The 21,251-nt window shown below is 45.1% G+C and overlaps 1 protein-coding gene across 1 annotated transcript in view; it reads left to right on the top strand.

Annotated features, from left to right (window-relative positions):
* POLR2G (RNA polymerase II subunit G) overlaps nucleotides 1-21,251 on the top strand; it is a 60,308-nt gene continuing 39,057 nt past the window's right edge. The window contains exons 1-2 of the mRNA XM_030217585.1: nucleotides 1-105; nucleotides 442-551. Of these exons, the coding sequence (XP_030073445.1) occupies nucleotides 31-105; nucleotides 442-551 (185 nt within the window). The 5' untranslated portion in view covers nucleotides 1-30. The remainder of the gene's footprint in view (nucleotides 106-441; nucleotides 552-21,251) is intronic.

The following is a 21,251-nucleotide window of genomic DNA, read 5'->3' as shown; positions in this document are numbered from 1 at the left end:
CGCAGCCGGGAGGGGCGAGTTTTACGTCACATGACTGAGCGAGGCCCCCGCCTTTTTTCTCGGGTGCTTCCGTTCCGGGTGGCGGTTGTCGTTATGTTTTATCATGTGAGTGGTGACTTTCTCTTCTGGTACAGAATATTGCCGTTTCTTTTCTCCTTACCTCAATTTATCTCGTTTCCCAAATCTGTATCCACTGATTTATCTTCGCCAAGTTCTGACTCCTGTCCTAAGATTTGTACCATTCCTGCTGTTTGCCTCCTATCTTGTCCTGAAATCTGTTTAGCTTGGATTGCAGATCTAGGAGCTCGTATGCTGTGTTCGAAGTGGGAGGGTGGGGAGAAGGGTGTTATTAATCATTTTGTTCTGTGGGGCTACCTGGCAGGTAGAGAGGAAGTTGAAGAGTGTAGTGTCAGTATCTCGCTCTCCTCTTTTTCTCCGCAGATTTCCCTAGAGCATGAAATTCTGCTTCATCCTCGTTACTTTGGGCCGAATCTTCTTAACACGGTCAAACAGAAGCTGTTCACTGAAGTGGAGGGTACCTGTACAGGCAAGTGAGTGACAGCCACGTGGGGGGGAGGGCTCCTCATGGGAGTGGAGTAAACCTTTGCATAATTTGTAGTCAGCAATCCAAATTACGGTAGGGATTTCAGAAGCCTTAATTAGACAACATGTATGTGTGTTCTAGTTTGAAGTTGAAACCTGGATCATGATCCACAAGACTCCACTAATGTTGAATGGGAGTTCATACACCTTAGCATTCTAAAAATGATTTAGGAGAAGTCACGGTTGCTGTAGTCGATTAAAATGGGAGGTCAGGGGATTAGGTAGTAATTTCATCTTCCAATCTTCCCTAGCCATATGAGATGGTATACTACAAAATGCACCACTAGAGAGAGAATGAAATTGTTGGATAAGCAGGGCTGGCCAAAGAATACCCTAGGTGAACCTTCAACTATGTGCGCCCACCCCAGGACCTTCCACCATATTCACATAGCTCCCCTACATGCCCCCCCCCCAATAATCCATTGTATCTCTGTACACCCCGTCCCCAGGTGTGCAGTATCTCTCTTCTCAGCTTCCCCCTCCCAGTGATCAATTTCTCAACTTCCCCCTCCCCCCGAGGTATTTGGTGGCTTTCCTTCCCTTTCTTACCCCCCTCCAGGGTAACACCGACATGCCTGTGGAAGCCATAGCAGCTAACAAAGGGCCTTGAGCATGTGCTGTTGATGAACGCCCCATTCCTGCTTCAGTGTTTCATAGATGCAGTGACTGCCACATTAGTGCCACTCCCCCCAAAATTGTGCTGCCCTAGATGTATGCCTAATCTACCTAGTGGTTGTGCTGGCCCTGTAGATAAAGGCAGGTTGAATGAGTCTCAACCTATTCTGGAGCTTTTCTGTTGTAGCATCCCTCCAGATTACTCGGTAGTAGTTGCCAAGTCTTTTGGATTTTATCTTATACCTTTTTCAGTAGTAGCTCAAGGCAAGTTACATACTGGTATAGTAGGTGTTCTGTTCCTGGAGGGCTTACAATGCAATTTTTTTTATTTAAATTTTTCAAAGGCAATTTTATTGAACTAGTAAGCATTCAATAAACACAAAAATAATCAAATGCAGTACAGAAATCAAATGGTTCAGCAAATGAACAGAACTCAAACCTTAAAAAAAAACGTTAGTTACACAGTATCTTACCTAACAATACAAGTTTACCTCCCTAAACACCCTATACCAGCACACACCACAAAGAGCAGTGAATTATATCTCGCTCATACTAATGTGAACAAACCGTGTCTCAATACACTACTACTGTAGATGAACCTGTAATTTATATGGTGGTCCTCTGTGTCAGAACTTTAAATACACGATGTGGTAAAAGAAGAACATATCTGTTCCCATTTAGCCAAAACATGCCTCTGTTCAGCAGAGAGCCTCTTAATTTCACAAATGTAGCGTAGCGTATTGTACCACTTAACTAATGAAAGACAACAAAGTTGCTTCTAGAACTTTCCTATTAGTCTTGCAGCATTAAAACATAGTGTAGATATTACATTACATTTTATACTGCTTCTACCATCAGGTGCGATTTATATCTTGTCAAAACGTCTGAAAAACATAGCCTTTAGATTTCACTCATTGTTCCTTACAGAGACAATGTAAGCAGTAGGGGGTTAAGTGACTTGTCCTAGATCACAAGTAGCTGCAGTGGGATTTGATCCTTGATTTCCCCGGTTGTCATCTGCTCTAGCCATTAGTTTATTACTCAAATGGAAATATTTGATGAAAACGTGCCATTAATAACAGATATATTATGGAATTAAATTACACATTGTAGATAGAATGTATTTGGATACAGGCAGCAGATGATGTTTTGTATATTCCTGAGAATCTAGCATGTGATGTTTTTGTTCTTTCCTGAGAAAGTAGCAGAATAGCAGGTGATGTTTGTACATTCCTGAGCAGGTTCACGAGCTGTTCAGGAATGTACAAACATCACCTGCTATTCTGCTACTTTCTCAGGAAAGAACAAAAACATCACATGCTAGATTCTCAGGAATATACAAAACATCATCTGCTGCCTGTATCCAAATACATTCTATCTACAACACATTAACAAGGATGTTATGGACTGACAGATAATGTACTGGAACACAGAACTCTGCAGTTGAATAACTTGCAGCAATAGCAGAGGGCCTGTTCCCATGAAGTACTAGCCACCTTATTAAAAAGATATTGTGAGTTCTGATTTTATTTGCAATCTTAATCACTTGCTTTCTACATGCAAATTCTTGTCAAGGATATACAAACAGAGCATAGATTTTAGATTTAATTATCAAAAGTTTAATATTTATTTTGTATGTTTTATTTGTTTACTATTTAGCTCTAGTAGCAATTAGTGGAATATAAATGGTTTTAAATAAAAATATGTGGGGGGGGGGGCACTCGTGAGTAGCATAGTAGATGGCAGCATAGAGCTTTAGCTTGGCTCTCTTCCTACTTTATTTTTGGCATCCTGTGGTCAGATTTGAAGTTTTTCAACTCAATCCATAGATATCCAGATTGTACTCTAAATGGCTGCTTCAAAAAATACCAAACTTGATCATGCTTATTCACAAAATCAAGTGTGAAGCCTCAAAAATCTGAACCTCTGTCACCTTGAAAAAGAAGCTGGATAAAGAAGAAGAAATTTCACTGCTTTCCATCATGCAGGAATTGCGGCTAGTTAAAGATCGAATCACTAAAAATAGTGAGTCTTTATCAGAACTTGAGGAAGATGTCCTTAATATAAAAATTTACTTAAATTCGCTTTCAGCAATAATAAATTCAGTGCAACTCGTACACGATCAACAACTGCAAGCTCTACTGCATCTGCAAAAAAAAGAGAAATGGAAGATCTCAATAATCGCTCCAGACACTGCAATTTCAGAATACTAGGTCTACCTGAAAAAAGAGAAGGATCAGACATAATGAATTTTTTGACTGAATGGATTCCTAAAATGTTAAACTTTAACCCATCTCTTCCACTGGAATTAGAACATGCACACCGTACTCCGTCCTACATACCTCAAAATTCTAAGTAACCAAATCCTACAATTGGTAAATCCAAAGCTCCAATTAATTATGAGGGTAATCCAATCCTTTTTATGACCAATCTTCATAAAAAAAACTGTACAGTGCCACAAGCAATTTCTTGCAATGAGACCTTGGCTAAAGCGCTCTGGCACGAAGTATGGACTGTTTTTTTCACGCCACTATGAAGGTCACCATTAACAATGCAACAAAGTCATTTGAAGATCCACTGGCATTTCAGCAATATATGGAACAACTCAGATTCCATGATATGGACACATCTCCTATTTCTGCAGTAACTTGAAAATTGCTGTCTGCAGATTCGGATCCAGTTTGACATTATCTTAAAACATTGTGTGTCATACTTCAACTCATCCGGTTTCAGGTTCTGGTTTAATACAGCTTTATTTCTCTTAAACTCGCACATAGTTCTACTGAAACCTGAAACATCTTGCAGACTCTGATCCAGTTTGAGCTTGTCTTTATCTTAAAATAATGCACTTCCTATTCTGAATACTCTTATAAACGAGTTATCTTTTGTGTTTTGCAGTATTTACACCCCCAATATAGATGACTCCCCTCCTTTTATTATTATTATTATTTATTGCATTTGTACCCCACATTATCCCACCTATTTGCAGGCTCAATGTGGCTTACAGAGTGTTGTTATGACAAAGTCATGACAGGATCTTAGATACAATCGGTAGTAATCAGAAGATGTATGAGGGATTAGAGAGGTAGGTGATTAGGTAGGGTGGTGTAAGAAGTGTATTTTAGTCCTTGAGTGGGTTGGGTGGTGAGTTGAGTCATTAAGGGTTCTTTTTGTAAGCTTTGTTGCAGAGATGTCTTCAAAGATTTGCGAAAGTTGGTTAGATTGTCCATGGTTTTCAAGGCTGTGGTTAGTGCGTTCCATAGCTGTGTACTTCTGTACGAGAAGGTAGTAGCGTAAGCCTGCTTATATTTAAGTCCTTTGCAGCTGGGGAAATTCAGATTGAGGAATTTGTGGGCTGATCTTTTGGCATTTCTGGGTGGTAGGTCCACTAGGTTTAGCATGTAGAGTGGGGCATCTGCGTGTATGATTTTGTGTATGGTCGTGCAGATCTTAAACTCAATGCATTCCTTGAGAGGGAGCCAGTGTAGTTTCTCTCTTAAGGGTTTTGCACTTTCGTATTTAGTTTTTCCAAATATGAGTCTGGCTGCGGTATTCTGAGCTGTTTGGAGTTTTTTTAATAGTCTGCTCTTTGCAGCCAGCGTACAACGTGTTACAGTAGTCCAGATGACTTATTACCATTGACTGTACCAGGGTGCGGAAAATGTTTCTCGGGAAGAAAGGTTTCACTCTTTTGAGTTTCCACATCGCGGAAAACATCTTTTTCGTCGTGTTCTTCGCATGGGTGTCAAGTGTGGGGTTTCGATCGATAGTGATTCCAAGAATCTTCAGATTTTCTAAAATGGGAAGAGTGCAGTATGGAGTGGTTATGGTGGAGTAGTTGCTTGTGTTGTACTGGGAGGTAAGAACTAGGCATTGAGTTTTTTCCGCATTGAGTTTTAGCTGGAATGAGTCTGCCCAGGTGTGCATGATTTGGAGGCTTTGGTTGATCTCGTTGGTGATTTCATTTAGGTCGTGTTTGAACGGGATGTAGATTGTGACATCATCTGCATATATGTATGGGTTAAGGTTTTGATTGGCTAAAAGTTTGGCTAATGGAGTCATCATTAACTTGAAAAGAGTTGGAGAGAGGGGGGATCCTTGAGGAACTCCGCATTCCGGTCTCCATGGAGGTGATCTTTCAGCGTTCGTTGTTACTTGGTAAGATCTGGTGGTGAGAAATCCCTCGAACCATCTGAGAACTGGACCTCCGACTCCGAAGTATTCTAGTATATGAAGTAATATTCCATGATCAACCATGTTGAAGGCGCTAGACATGTCAAATTGTAATAGGAGTATGTTCTTACCATTTGCAATTGTTTTTTTGAATGAATTCATAGCCGACACTAATACCGTTTCGGTGCTATGATTTGATCGAAATCCTGATTGGGACTCATATAGAATTGAGTGTTTAGTTAGGTATTCAGTAAGTTGTTTCGTCACTATGCCCTCCATCAGTTTGGTTATGAGTGGAATAGAAGCAACTGGGCGATAATTGGTTAGGTCCATTGTGTTTTTCTTGGCATCTTTTGGTATTGGGGTGAGTAGGATGTTTCCTTGATCCATGGGAAAGAGCCCATTTTGGAGTCTGTGGTTTACCTGGTTCGTGAGGTCTATTTTGAATTGTTTAGGGGCGGCTCTTATTAGGCTAGTGGGGCAAATAGCTAATGCTTTACTTCCTTTCTTAGAAATACCTATAGGGGTTAGTGATTTTAATGTAGCGTTAAATCCCATTTTTGATAGAAAATCAAAATCCCCCCCACCCCCAATCTTCAAAGAGTAAATCCTATGTTCTCAATATCTTAAATGAGTTACAGTTATGCGATGCATAGAGACTTCTCCACCCTAATGATTTACATTTTACTTTTTATTCAATACCTCATCACACTCACTCATGTATTGATTTCTTTTTATCTTCCAATTCACTATTACCTAAGGGCCCCTTTTACAAAGTGGTGGTAAGCCAAACTTGGACGTACTGCCGGGCTACCGCAGCAACCCAGCGGTAGTTCCCACCCTCAGCGCTCCGTTATATCCGGTGTGTACCCAGCGGTAATCAGGCAGTGCCGCGCAAAGACCGGAAGCAGTGCAAAGAAAAGCTACAAAAATGGTATGGGATTTGTGTTGCAAACTGTACGAGGAGAAACTTGCCGACCTGAACGTGTATACCTTGGAGGAAAGGAGAAACAAGGGTGACATAATACTGATGTTCAAATATTTGAAAGGTATTAATCCGCAAACAAACCTTTTCCAGAGACGAGAAGGTGGTTAAACTAGAGGACATGAATTGAGGTTGAAGGGGGGCAGACTCGGGAGTAATGTCAGGAAGTATTTTTTTCACGGAAAAGGTAGTGGATACATGGAATGCCCTCCTGCAGGAGGTGGTGGAGATGAAAATGGTAATGGAATTCAAACGTGTGGGATTAAACACAAAGGAATCCTGTTTTAAAACAATGGATCCACAGAATCTTAGTGGAGATTGGGTGGCAACGCTGGTAATCGGGAAGCTAAACCAGTGCTGGCCAGACTTCTACGGTCTACGCCCTGATTGTAATGGAATACATGTGGGTGGGCTGGAATGTAAATTTTAAGGGACTTCAACGTTAGCTTCAGAACTTTTAGTACAGGAAGAGTGCTGGGCAGATTTCTACGGTCTGTGCCCTGAGAATAGCAAGGACAAATCAAACTCGGGTATACATATAAAGTATCACATACCATGTAAAATGAGTTTATCTTGTTGGGCAGACTGGGTGGACCATTCAGGTCTTTATCTGCCATCATTTACTATGTTACTTCCCATTTTCCACCAGGTTAGTGCGGGAGCCCTTCCACTTTAATGGGTGGTAATAAGGGATCCCTGCCCCCCACTCCCCCGAAATGGCTGCACATCACTTGCTGCACGGCCATTTCCTCAAAAAAAGACCTACCTTTTACCCGCTGGGGTAAAAGGGCCATGGCGAGCGTCCTAAACACATGCCGATGCCAACGCAGGCCCCTTTTTGCTGCAGCTTGGTAAAAGGGGCCTTAAGATTTTAGGTGTAAAACTTCTACCTATAACTATATCAGATCCCATACCCATTCAGTTAAAAGTAGAACTTTCCTCCTGTAACAAACAAAAATCACAATGACGTTTCAATCCTATCTTCATACATGAAGATGGTTTCCGAGATTTAATTAAAAATACTATACAAGACTACTGTCTTTATAATAAAATTGAACATACTTCCCCCTCTATTTGGTGGAACACATTCAAGGCAACAATTCGTGGTGTATTATCAGCTTTTATATAAGATGGCAAAGAAAACAAATTACAACCTTATCAAACATAGACTTAGAAATTAAAGCTCTGGAATCTCAGTATTTTCTTTAAAGTAATTATACTACTTTCCTCTTATGTGAGTTTTGAAAAGAATATAACTCGACTTGTGCAAAACAAGCTGGACAAATTAATGCCTCTATTGGTGTATGATATTATGCAGAACAAAATAAAGCAGGTCGTTTCCTGGCCTCTTATGTTAAAGGCAAATTCACCAAAAGTAGAGCAACTTCCCTGAATGACTCTTCAAAAGATATAGTCACTAAAGATGCTGAAATTTATCTTTTCCAAAAATTCTATTGGGTCATTATATTCCTCAGAATCTTTCGCCTCTGGTAAAGACTTTGATACTTTTTTTCTCACAGTTTTCCCACCCAGCTTTAACAGAGTCTCAAATTAAGTCTCTCAACTCCCCCTTACGATAGCATTTAGTAAAGTGCCGGGACCTGACAGTCTCGCGGGCAAATTTTATAAAGTCTTTTCTTAAGACCTTTCTCCCCTTTTACATTCCTTTTATAATATTACTAGTAAAAAAAAGCCCTGTTTATGATGCAAATGAAACGGGGGCTAGCAAGGTTTTCTTCTGTGTGCATGTGGGAGTGTGTGTGTCTCTGCCCTCTCTCCCTTCCCGTGTGCTCTCTGTCCCCTCCCCCCTCGGAGTCGTCTCGAGTCCTTCAGTGTTAAGTTTCCTGCTGTGTTTGTATTACAGAGATAGTGAGGGCTTCTGCCCTCTCTCCCCTCCCCCCTCTGAGTCCTTCACTGTTACAGAGAGAGCGATTTGATTTCGTGCTTTGCTGTGTTTTCCTTCACTGTTTGTGTTACAGAGAGAGCGAGGGCGGGGCAGACACTCATGGGGAAACCAGATATCTCTCCCCCTTCACACTTCCGGCTGGAGGCTTCATTTAGAACGTTGGTGGTGCCTTTTATATATAGAGATTACTGAACAAAAAGTCTCTAACTTATGTAGAGGCCAAAATTGTTGTTATTATTATTATTACATTTGTACCCTGCGCTTTCCCACATAATGCAGGCTCAATGCGGCTTACATAAACCATGAAAAGATCACGCTTATGTAGCGATTTATAGACATACTAGTAAAAAAAGGCCCGTTTTGGTGAGCAATGAAACGGGCGCTAGGAAGGTATTTGATTTCTGCAATGATTGTGTTGAAAGAGGTTTATTTTATAATTGTGTTGGTAATGAATATTTGACATTTTTGAGTTATGTGCCATTTCATTTTTTATTTTTTGTTTTGTTGTACTGTTGTTTGTTTTGTTATTGTGTTTGTAGGATGTAGGATGTAGTGTAATAAAGTTACAAAGCCTTTTTTTCTCACACATTTTATTAGTTTATTGTGGTAGTGTGTGTGTGTGTTTGTGTCTGTCAATGACAGGGGGGGTGTTTCATGGGTTGGTGAAATATGAGGGTGGTTGGAGGGGGGGGTCAGCGTCTTGTGAGGGTTTGAGTGGGTTGTGTTTGTGTTGCTTTTTTTGTGTGTGTTGTGCTGGCAAAGTTGGAGGAAGTGTTTTTTTAACTGAGAGGGTTTTGCAGGTGGGTTTGAATTTGGATTTGGTTCTGAGTGTGTGTGATATAGTGAGAGAGAGAGAGTGAGTGAGTGTGAATGTTGTGCATCAGCGTATGTGTGTTTTTTTTGTTTTTTTTTAGTGGGGTTTTGGGTTGGAGGTTGTAGTTTGTGTGTGTGAGTGAGAGTGTGTTTGTGTTTGTTTCAGTGTGTGTGTGTGATAGAGGGTTGGGCAGTCAGGGTGTTTGTGGGGGAATGTGTTTGTTTCTGTGGTTGTGTGTGTGTGTTTGTGTCTGTCAATGACAGGGGGGGTGGTTCATGGGTTGGTGAAATGTGAGGGTGGTTGGAGGGGGGGTGGTCAGCGTTTTGTGAGGGTTTGAGTGGGTTGTGTTTGTGTTCTTGGTTTTTTTTTGTGTATGTGTTGCTGGCAAAGTAGGAGAAAGTCTTTTCTAACTGAGAGGGTTTTGCAGATGGGTTTCGATTTGGGTCTGCGTGTGGGCACGTGCGGGACCTGAGCTGTGTTAGAGAGGAAAGTTCAGAGTCTGGATGCTTTTGACTGCTGCTGCCATTCGCCGTAACAGCATCGATGGAGGGATGGTGCCTACAAGTGTTTTGGAGGGATGACGCGACGACCCTTTGGGGGGGGGAGGAGAGGGTGTTGTCCTATACGTCCGGAGGTGTGCCGTGACGGGAGGGCGGAGGGTAGAAACGGATTGTTCTCCAATTCGAGAGGGAGTCTGTGGGGGAGGAGGGGGAGGTCTGAAGTCGTGGAGGAGAGGGCAGGTGTCCGAAGTCGGTTGAGGGGGACGTGGTCAACTGGCACCTCGGGAGGGGTGATTGACAGAGCACCGGTGGTGTGGGGGCTGTGTTCTAGTGTGTCAGCTTTACTGGCAGTGCTCTTGTTTTTTTTTCCCGTTGGCGGTTTCCTTTTTTTTAATACTGGTCCGGCAGTGCTGTTCTTTTTGTGTTGTTGGCGGGTTTTTTTTTTTGTTTGGTGACATTGTCTCTTGCTGCTGTGCTGTGATTGGGCACAGTCTTTTGTGACGTGTTTGGAGTTGCGATACGTCATCATGTCAGCCGATGCATACTTTGAGCACGAATGCTTCAACTTTTTTGTCCACGCTGCCAGTGGCCTGTCAGCTTCTTAACGTTGGAGGTGGGTTTTATTATATAGGATATCACTTATAAATCTCAACAGTAAAATATATGCCAAACTGCTAGCTTTAAGGTTGTCCTTTATCCTCCTGTCATTAATCCATCCAAAGCAGAATAGATTTATGCCAAATAGATCCACCTCCGATAACTCAAGACTGTTTTGTAATATACTTTCTCCGAGGACAAGCAGGCTGCTTGTTCTCACGACTGGGTGACGTCCGCGGCAGCCCCCACCAACCGGAAAAAGCTTCGCGGGACGGTCGGCACGCAGGGCACGCCCACCGCGCATGCGCGGCCGTCTTCCCGCCCGTGCGCGACCGCTCCCGCCAGTTCCTTTTTTTCCGCGTCTGGAGAGAGTCGTGCTTTGCCGCTCTCTCTATTCTCAGCCGCCGGAAAGTCGATCGCGTTTACGCGAATCGTTTGAATTTTCGTTTCTTTTTTCTCTTTGGTTTGTACACCGCCCGGTTTTCTTTTAAAAAAAAAAAAAAAAAACCTGAGCGTGTGGAGCACGCGCTCCCCTTTTTCCCTCGCTTCTAGCGGGGACGCCGCGTTGCGGCCTAGTGGCCGCACGGTCGTTTTTCCCCTTTTTCGAGGTGTGATTTCCGCCACCATCGACGACTTTGACTTCGCCGACGCGATTTTTCCGTCGATGTCCTCGAAGGTCCCGAATGAATTTAAAAAGTGTGGTCGGTGCGGCCGGCCCATCTCGCAGACCGACACCCACGTTTGGTGCCTCCAGTGCCTCAGGCCGGAGCACAATCTCAAGTCGTGTCCCCTGTGTCTCGGTCTCCGGAAACGGACTCAGGTTGCGAGGCAAGTTCTACGGGACTGTCTTTTTGGAACTTGCGCCGGCCCGTCGACCTCGACGGCATCGGTATCGACGCCCGGTCCTTCGGTACCGGTATCGATGCCCGAGACATCGGCACCGATGGCATCGACCCCAGGAGAACAGGTCCCGTCGGCCCGCCGGTCCTCCGGTGAGGGTAGAGGTGAGAGGCCGCGTGGGCAGTCGGCCCCGGTCACTCCCTCAGCCCGTGGTCCACGGGACCGAACCCTGTCTGACCCGGCTCCTCGAGACCGAGGGGGATCGTCCTCCTCCTCCTCCATACCTCCCGGCGCCGGTGACGTGCATCGCAAGAAGGATAAGAAGCGTCGTCACCGGTCGCCCTCGGTGCATCCGGACATCGGAGAGGAGGCGACGCCGAAGCGTCCACGTCGAGAGGAGAGGTCCCCGTCGGTTGTGGAGGTACCGATGCGTCAGGGTTCCGGCACCTCGGTGCCGTCTCCTGGCCCCCATCAGCTTCTGGCGCCGACACCCCTACCGGCCCCACCGCCTTTCCCGGCAGCGGGCCTGGACGAGTGCCTCAGAGCCATCCTTCCGGGGATCCTGGAAGGGCTGATGCGCCAGGCTGTGCCGGCGCCGGCGAGCTCTAGCCCGGCGCCGGGGCCGTCGACACCGCCGCCGCTTGCGGCGCCGGTCTCGACTGCTACGCAGGTGGAGTCCCCGTCGACATCGATGGAGGGAGCTCCGTCCCCGCCGGCGCGGGAGTCCACCGCTCGACGACACCGAGACCTCGGTGCCTCGACGTCGAGCCGGGCCCGGTTCAGGACTCAGCTACATGAGCTTATGTCCGATACCGAGGATGAGGCCTCGTGGGGGGAAGAGGAGGACCCTAGATAGTTCTCCTCAGAGGAGTCTACGGGCCTTCCCTCGGACCCCACGCCTTCACCGGAGAGGAAGCTCTCACCTCCTGAGAGTCTCTCCTTTGCCTCCTTTGTGCGGGATATGTCTATCAGCATTCCCTTCCCCGTGGTCTCTGTGGAAGAGCCGAGGGCCGAGATGCTCGAGGTCCTCGACTATCCAACACCACCTAGAGAGTCCTCCACGGTACCGCTGCACAATGTCCTCAAGGAGACACTGCTCGGAACTGGGTGCGACCGTTAACTAACCCCACCATTCCCAAGAAAGCAGAGTCCCAGTACAGGATCCACTCTGACCCAGAGTTAATGCGGCCCCAACTGCCCCATGACTCGGCGGTCGTGGATTCTGCTCTCAAGAGGGCACGGAGTTCGAGGGATACCGCCTCGGCGCCCCCGGGGCGGGAGTCTCGCACTCTGGACTCGTTTGGGAGGAAGGCCTACCAATCCTCCATGCTCGTGACCCGCATCCAGTCATACCTGCTCTATATGAGCATCCACATGCGGACCAATGTGCAGCAACTGGCGGACCTGGTCGATAAGCTCCCGCCGGAGCAGTCCAGGCCTTATCAGGAGGTGGTCAGGCAGCTGAAGGCGTGCAGAAAGTTCCTGTCCAGGGGTATCTATGACACCTGTGACGTGGCTTCTCGTGCTGCGGCCCAAGGTATAGTGATGCGCAGGCTCTCATGGCTGCGTGCCTCTGACCTGGACAACCGCACCCAGCAGAGACTGGCCGACGTCCCTTGCCGGGGGGATAATATTTTTGGTGAGAAGGTCGAGCAGCTGGTGGACCAACTGCATCAGCGGGAAACCGCCCTCGACAAGCTCTCCCACCGGGCGCCTTCAGCATCCACCTCAGCAGGTGGACGTTTTTCCCGGGCCCGGCAGGCTGCACCCTATTCTTTTGCAAAGCGTAGGTACAACCAGCCGGCCCGAAGGCCTCGTCAGGCACAGGGACAGACCCAGCGCGCTCGTTCTCGTCAACAGCGTGCGCCTAAGCAGCCCCCTGTGCCTCCACAGCAAAAGCCGGGGACGGGCTTTTGACTGGATCCACGGGAACATAGCCGCCCTCAAAGTGTCCGTACCGGACGATCTGCCGGTCGGGGGGAGGTTAAAATTTTTTCACCAAAGGTGGCCTCTCATAACCTCCGACCAGTGGGTTCTCCAAATAGTGCGGTGCGGATACGCCCTGAATTTGGCCTCCCTGCCACCAAATTGTCCTCCGGGAGCTCAATCTTTCAGCTCCCATCACAAGCAGGTACTTGCAGAGGAACTCTCCGCCCTTCTCAGCGCCAATGCGGTCGAGCCCGTACCACCCGGGCAGGAAGGGCAGGGATTCTATTCCAGGTACTTCCTTGTGGAAAAGAAAACGGGGGATGCGTCCCATCCTAGACCTGAGAGGCCTGAACAAATTCCTGGTCAAAGAAAAGTTCAGGATGCTTTCTTTGGGCACCCTTCTGCCAATGATTCAGAAAAACGATTGGCTATGTTCCCTGGATTTAAAGGACGCATACACTCACATCCCGATACTGCCAGCTCACAGACAGTATCTCAGATTCCGCCTGGGCGCACGGCACTTTCAGTATTGTGTGCTGCCCTTTGGGCTCGCCTCTGCCCCACGAGTGTTTACAAAGTGCCTCGTGGTGGTAGCGGCCTACCTACGCAAGCTGGGAGTGCACGTGTTCCCATATCTCGACGATTGGCTGGTCAAGAACACCTCGGAGGCGGGAGCCCTCCGGTCTATGCAGTGCACTACTCGACTTCTGGAGCTGCTGGGGTTTGTGATAAATTACCCAAAGTCCCATCTCCAGCCAACACAGTCTCTGGAATTCATAGGAGCTCTGCTGAATGCCCAGACGGCTCAGGCCTACCTTCCCGAAGCGAGGGCCACCAATCTCCTGGCCCTGGCCTCGCAGACCAGAGCGTCTCAGCAGGTCACAGCTCGGCAGATGTTGAGGCTTCTGGGTCATATGGCCTCCACAGTTCATGTGACTCCCATGGCTCTTCTTCACATGAGATCTGCTCAATGGACCCTAGCTTCCCAGTGGTTCCAAGCCACCGGGAATCTAGAAGATGTCATCCGCCTCTCCACCAGTTGCCGCACTTCACTGCTCTGGTGGACCATTCGGACCAATTTGACCCTGGGACGTCCATTCCAAATTCCGCAGCCCACGAAAGTGCTGACGACGGATGCATCTCGCCTGGGGTGGGGAGCTCATGTCGATGGGCTTCACACCCAGGGTCTGTGGTCCCTCCAGGAAAAGGATCTGCAGATCAACCTCCTGGAGCTCCGAGCGATCTGGAACGCACTGAAGGCTTTCAGAGATCGGCTGTCCTACCAAATTATCCAAATTCGGACAGACAATCAGGTTGCAATGTATTACGTCAACAAGCAGGGGGGCACCGGATCTCGCCCCCTGTGTCAGGAAGCCGTCGGGATGTGGCGTTGGGCGTGCCGGTTCGGCATGCTTCTCCAAGCCACGTACCTGGCAGGCGTAAACAGCAGTCTGGCCGACAGACTGAGCAGAGTCATGCAACCGCACGAGTGGTCGCTCCATTCCAGAGTGGTACGCAAGATCTTCCGAGAGTGGGGCACCCCCTCGGTGGACCTTTTCGCCTCTCGGACCAACCACAAGCTGCCTCTGTTCTGTTCCAGACTTCAGACACACGGCAGGCTAGCGTCAGATGCCTTTCTCCTTCATTGGGGGACCGGCCTCCTGTATGCTTATCCTCCCATACCTTTGGTGGGGAAGACCTTACTGAAGCTCAAGCAAGACCGCGGCACCATGATTCTGATCGCGCCCTTTTGGCCTCGTCAGATCTGGTTTCCTCTTCTTCTGGAGTTGTCCTCCGAAGAACCGTGGAGATTGGAGTGTGTTCCGACTCTCATCTCGCAGAACGACGGAGTGTTGCTGCACCCCAACCTTCAATCCCTGGCTCTCACGGCCTGGATGTTGAGGGCGTAGACTTCGCTGCGTTGGGTCTGTCTGAGGGTGTCTCCCGTGTCTTGCTTGCCTCTAGGAAGGATTCCACTAAAAAGAGTTACTTTTTCAAGTGGAGGAGGTTTGTCGTTTGGTGTGAGAGCAAGGCCCTAGAACCTCGTTCTTGTCCTGCACAGAACCTGCTTGAATACCTTCTGCACTTATCAGAGTCTGGTCTCAAGACCAACTCAGTAAGGAATCACCTTAGTGCGATTAGTGCTTACCATTATCGTGTGGAAGGTAAAGCCATCTCTGGAGAGCCCTTAGTAGTTCGATTCATGAGAGGCTTGCTCTTGTCAAAGCCCCCTATCAAGCCTCCCACAGTGTCATGGGATCTCAACGTCGTCCTCACCCAGCTGATGAAACCTCCTTTTGAGCCACTGAATACCTGCCATCTGAAGTACTTGACCTGGAAGGTCATTTTCTTGGTGGCAGTTACTTCATTCAGCTCGTAGGGTCAGTGAGCTTCAAGCCCTAGTAGCTCACGCTCCATATACCAAATTTCATCATAACAGAGTAGTGCTCCGCACCCACCCAAAGTTCCTGCCGAAGGTGGTGTCGGAGTTCCATCTTAACCAGTCAATTGTCTTGCCAACATTCTTCCCCAGGCCGCATACCCGCCCTGCTGAACGTCAGTTGCACACATTGGACTGCAAGAGAGCATTGGCCTTCTACTTGGAGCGGACACAGCCCCACAGACAGTCCGCCCAATTGTTTATTTCTTTCGACCCTAACAGGCTAGGGGTCGCTGTCGGGAAACGCACCATCTCCAGTTGGCTAGCAGATTGCATTTCCTTCACTTACGCCCAGGCTGGGCTGGCTCTTGAGGGTCATGTCACGGCTCATAGTGTTAGAGCCATGGCAGCGTCGGTGGCCCACTTGAAGTCAGCCACTATTGAAGAGATTTGCAAGGCTGCGACGTAGTCATCTGTCCACACATTCACATCACATTACTGCCTCCAGCAGGATACCCGACGGTCGGTTCGGGCAGTCGGTGCTGCAGAATCTGTTTGGGGTGTAAATCCAACTCCACCCTCCAGGACCCGAATTTATTCTGGTCAGGCTGCACTCTCAGTTAGTTGTTCTTCTTAGGTCAATTTTCTGTTGTACCCTCGCCGTTGCGAGGTTCAATTGACCTGGGTTCTTGTTTTGAGTGAGCCTGAGAGCTAGGGATACCCCAGTCGTGAGAACAAGCAGCCTGCTTGTCCTCGGAGAAAGTGAATGATACATACCTGTAGCAGGTGTTCTCCGAGGACAGCAGGCTGATTGTTCTCACCTACCCTCCCTCCTCCCCTTTGGAGTTGTGTGTTTCATCTTTTTTGCTAGTCATTCAACTGGCGGGAGCGGTCGCGCACGGGCGGGAAGACGGCCGCGCATGCGCGGTGGGCGTGCCCTGCGTGCCGACCGTCCCGCGAAGCTTTTTCCGGTTGGTGGGGGCTGCCGCGGACGTCACCCAGTCGTGAGAACAATCAGCCTGCTGTCCTCGGAGAACACCTGCTACAGGTATGTATCATTCACTTTAGCATCTAATTATTCACAGCCCTTGGTTGTACTATTCCTGGATGCAGAGAAGGCATTTGATTATTAAAGGTTCTATCCTGGTTTGGTTTCGACACTCTTTTTGTTAATATGATTAAAATCCTGTATTTAAACTCCCAAGCCAGAATTTTTGTCAATGATATGCTCTTGTCTGACTTCTCGGTATCCAGTAGTACAAGACAGGGATGTCTCCTATCCCCCCCTTTTGTTTAATCTAGCGATTGAACCTTTTGCCATTGCCCTTAGACAAAATCCATTAATTGAAGGTTACAAAACTAATAACTTTGAAGTTTAATTATCCCATTATTTAGATGATCTACTTCTTTATATCACCTCCAATTCAGTACCTCCTATTTTAAACAAAGATTTTTCTTGCATATCAGGCTACAAAGTGAATTGGGGTAAAACAAAATGTCTTCCTCTTAATAATTTAGTTGACTTTCAAAATTTAGCATCCTTCCCATTTAAAATCCAAACAGATTTCATTAAATACCTAGGTATTTTTTTAAATAAGTCTGTTGAAGCTACCATTAATAAAAATATTACCACTCTTCTATCCTTTCTGAAAGATATAACTTTCCATTGGTCCTCTCTATTCCTTAGTTGCTGGGGCAGACTAGAATCTATTAAAATGACCCTCACACCAAAGATAAAGTATATATTAAACATGTTACCTCTTTGGTTGCCAAATCATATCTATAAATCAATAGAGAAGATTTTAATTAGCTTATTATGGAAGAAAAAACCTCCCCGCATTGCTTTAAAAATTTTACACCTTCCAAAAGAAAAAGGAGGAGTCAATTTTCCAAACTTCACACAATATCACCAATCATTCATTTTAAATCAAGCCTCAAAGTGGTTTCTGTTTATGGACGATAATTTAAATTTGAAATCCTCTTTTCCCTCCTTCCCAGCTTCCCTTCTTTATCAAAGATATTTAGTACATCCTGTATTGCTACATCTCCTCTCTGAAACAAGATCACTCCTTTACTAGTTATTTCCGCCACTGTTGATGTTATTAAAAGATTCAAATTTTACTTCTCAAACAAATCAAAAGCTGTATATATCATTTGCCAATTTGGAATAATCTCCTAATAAAGATTGATAACAAGTCATTTGGCCCTTTTAGCATAAGGAAAATAATTTATGGCTTCTTTCTCAATATCTAATGGAAAATTTAAATCATTTGCACAATTGCAACAAGAATTTTCCCTCCCCGACTCTCAGTTTTTCAACTAGCACAGATTTTTATAATTCATACTAACTTGAGTATTTCTTCTCTCCTTGTCTCTCACCACTCTGGTAAATACGCTGCCTGAATATTTTATAAGATATTTCAAATTCACTCTAAACAATTATGTTCTTCTTCACAGAAAGCTTGGGTAACTGATTCTAGTGAGCAATTGTCAGAAACTACTACTGCTGCTACTTATCATCATTTCTAAAGCGCTACTAGACGTACGCAGCGCTGAACACTTGAATATGAAGAGACAGTCCCTGCTCGACAGAGCTTACAATCTAATTAGGACAAACAGGACAAATAAGAGATAAGGGAATATTAATAGGTAAGAGAAGAGTTAGAGAGTAAGGCATCTAATTTTAAAGAAAGTTGCACATGAGGTCAGAGAGATGATTAACATATAGATAGGTAAGAGTAAGAGGAATTAGAAAAGAACAGAATAGAAAGAAGGGGGATATACTTAACATGTTGAGACATTAGCAGTCTAACATTATATATTGATCTTTGCAAACCAAGAATTTCTCTTTGGCCTCAGAGTATCATGAGATGAAGTGTTTGTAGGCATTTATTTTCCTACAGAGCAATGCAAATGATAGAAAGTTGCGTTCCAAGACGTATGAAGAGAGACTTGCTGACCTGAACATGTATACTCTGGAGGAAAGGAGGAACAGGGGTGATATGATGCAGACGTTCAAATATTTGAAATGTATTAATCCGCAAACGAATCTTTTCCAGAGATGGGAAGGCGGTAGAACGAGAGGACATGAAATGAGATTGAAGGGGGGCAGACTCAGGAAAGATGTCAGGAAGTATTTCTTCACAGAGAGGGTGGTGAACGCTTGGAATGCCCTCCCGCGGGAGGTGGTGGAGATGAAAACGGTAACGGAATTCAAACATGCGTGGGATAGGCATAAAGGAATCCTGTGCAGAAGGAATGGATCCACAGAAGCTTAGCTGAAATTGGGTGGCGGGGGGAAGAGGGGTTGGTGGTTGAGAGGCTAGGATAGGGGAGGGCAGACTTATACGGGGTCTGTGCCAGAGCCGGTGATGGGAGGCGGGACTGGTGGTTGGGAGGCGGGAAATACTGCTGGACAGACTTATACGGTCTGTGCCCTGGAAAAGACAGGTACAAATCAAGGTAAGGTATACACATATGAGTTTATCTTGGGCAGACTAGATGGACCGTGCAGGTCTTTTTCTGCCGTCATATACTATGTTACTATGAAAGACCATCCAATCCATGTAGCTTGCTCAGTTATTCTGCCTACGTTGCTAAGGATACACTCCTTCCATGAGACAAGAAGAACTGAGGTAGTGGAGACAATGGCTATGAAATTGTGCAATGCCTGCATCAGAAGCAGCTAGCATTATGAGATGAAGTTACAAAATATGTACACTGTAAGAGGCAGTATAATATGATTTATACACTTCTATTCCACTTAGCCATTAATTCAAAGTGGATTATAATCATATCTCTGTTACAAATAATTAAGTCGCATCTGCGATACATTCATATTAAAAAACAAGACAGATTAGAAATGTCATTATCTTAAAGGTATTAATGCATGAGCAGTCAATCTGTTTAAGGGGACAGGAACAGAAGTTCTACCATAGTATAAGGCTGTGAAAGATGGACAAATGTGAGAAAATGAAGAAACAATGGTGGAAGCATAGAACAATGGTCTCTTTTTTTTTTTTTTTTTTTTTTTTTTTTCTATGGCCTCAGACCTTCTGTCTCTACCTCCATCACTCAATCTCTTTTCTTCCTTCAACATAGAGCCTTATGGACCCCTATTAAATCGTTTAAAAGCAAATTTTCCTCTAATGATTTATGTTGGTCCTGTTCCAAACAAAAAGGATCACTTAAACATATATTATTTGATTGCAACAATGCCAACATTTTTTGGCTTGGTCCAAAATGCAGGAAGTTATAGAGTTTACATAACCCTTGGCTTTTAAACACATTGGGCTCATTTTACTAAGCAGTGGTAAGCCCAACTTGGGCTCACCACTCGCTATACAGGAAGTACCACCAGGCTACCGCAGCAGCCCGGCAGTACTTCTCACCCCTAGCACGCCGTCATTTCCGGCGCTAAATAAATTAATTTTTGTAGCGCCGGAATGTACCTGGCAGTTATTGGGCAGTGCCATGCGTTCTCATTTCTTATCTTGTTTTATGCTTCATGTTTGAAGCGTTCTGTTCCTTCTGTTCATACATATGTTAACGAATATGTCGCCTGTATATGATTTTGTATTATTGTAATGTTATCCTTAATACAGGTGATTTTAAAAAAATATGTGGGAGGTCCTAGAGTGTTTACAGTCTAAGCTAATACCTGACTTTCCTAAGGCATGTCAATGGGAGAACCAGAATTTTAACCCTGGCTTTCCTTGGTCTATCACTAACCACACTCTGTCCAAAAGACATTACACAATGTGATACCTACAAGCAAGCCTTCTCCGGAGTAGTCCCCACACTCTGGAATGCACTGCCTGAAAGGCTCCGCTTAACGCAAGACTATCTCTACTTCAGGAAGCAGGTGAAAGCTTGGTTCTTCAGCCAGACCTTTAATGGAAGAAGTAACTGACTTGTTAGTCTCATCACACACACAAGGAGTGACAAGGGCTGCACATACTGCAGCAGGACATGTTTATCCACTCCTAACCTAGCTGATATAATATTTAACCATGTCGCTGACCTCATTTGCACTTTTCTTTAAATTAGTCACTTTATTTTCTAACGCCTCTTACTCTCCTTTCTATCTGTATGTTAACCATCTCTCTGACCTCATATGCAACTTTTTTTAAATTAGTCGCCTTTCTCTAATTCTTACTCTACCTATCTATATGTTCCATCTTTTTTACTGTCACTTAAAATGTTCTATTATGTATTGTGTTCACATTGTAAGTAGTATATTATGCCATTCTTTGTATTATTATTTGAATATTTTTACTGCATGCTAATCTATTGCTCATGTTTGCCTATTGCTCATGTTTGATTTATTCTTACTGTACGCTGCCTTGAGTGAATTCCTTCCAAAAGGCGGTAAATAAATCATAATAAATATAAAGATTCAAATTTATAAAAAGTTTCCAACTATCTGTAATCATAAATCAATATAAAGACTCCACTATATCTATACCAATTTAAAAAAAAAAAAAAAACTAAATTAAAATATATATAACCTTACCACCCCACCTACTGGTGAACACAGTAACTTTTGTCAATCACCACTCCCGCTGTTCACACGAGAGGCATTGGCATTCAATAAAATAATACAGTAACACTTTACAGTTTCTGATATGTTTGTTACAAAATGCACATCAACTTATTCACTGATCTAAAAAACATGTACTTAATTTATCAGTGATACTTACTAAAGTCCCAAGTGCCTTTCACATGCTCTTGAATCTTTGAAAATGTATTCGGGGTGGGTAAAGTTTATCAGTTGGAGCTACTCATCCACAAAATATTCAAATCTGCAGTCTCCCAAATACAAAACTCAATGTTCAGAATCCATCATGCAGTTATCCTCATTATTTAATCCCTTGTATTTTCTCATCCAAAATTGCTCTTTTTTTTTT

Source organism: Microcaecilia unicolor, chromosome 11 (genome assembly GCF_901765095.1).
Source record: "Microcaecilia unicolor chromosome 11, aMicUni1.1, whole genome shotgun sequence".
In the NCBI taxonomy this organism is placed as follows: Eukaryota; Metazoa; Chordata; class Amphibia; order Gymnophiona; family Siphonopidae; genus Microcaecilia; species Microcaecilia unicolor.
The sequence above is the reverse complement of the archived record's forward strand: the minus strand, read 5'-3'. Positions and strand labels throughout refer to the sequence as shown.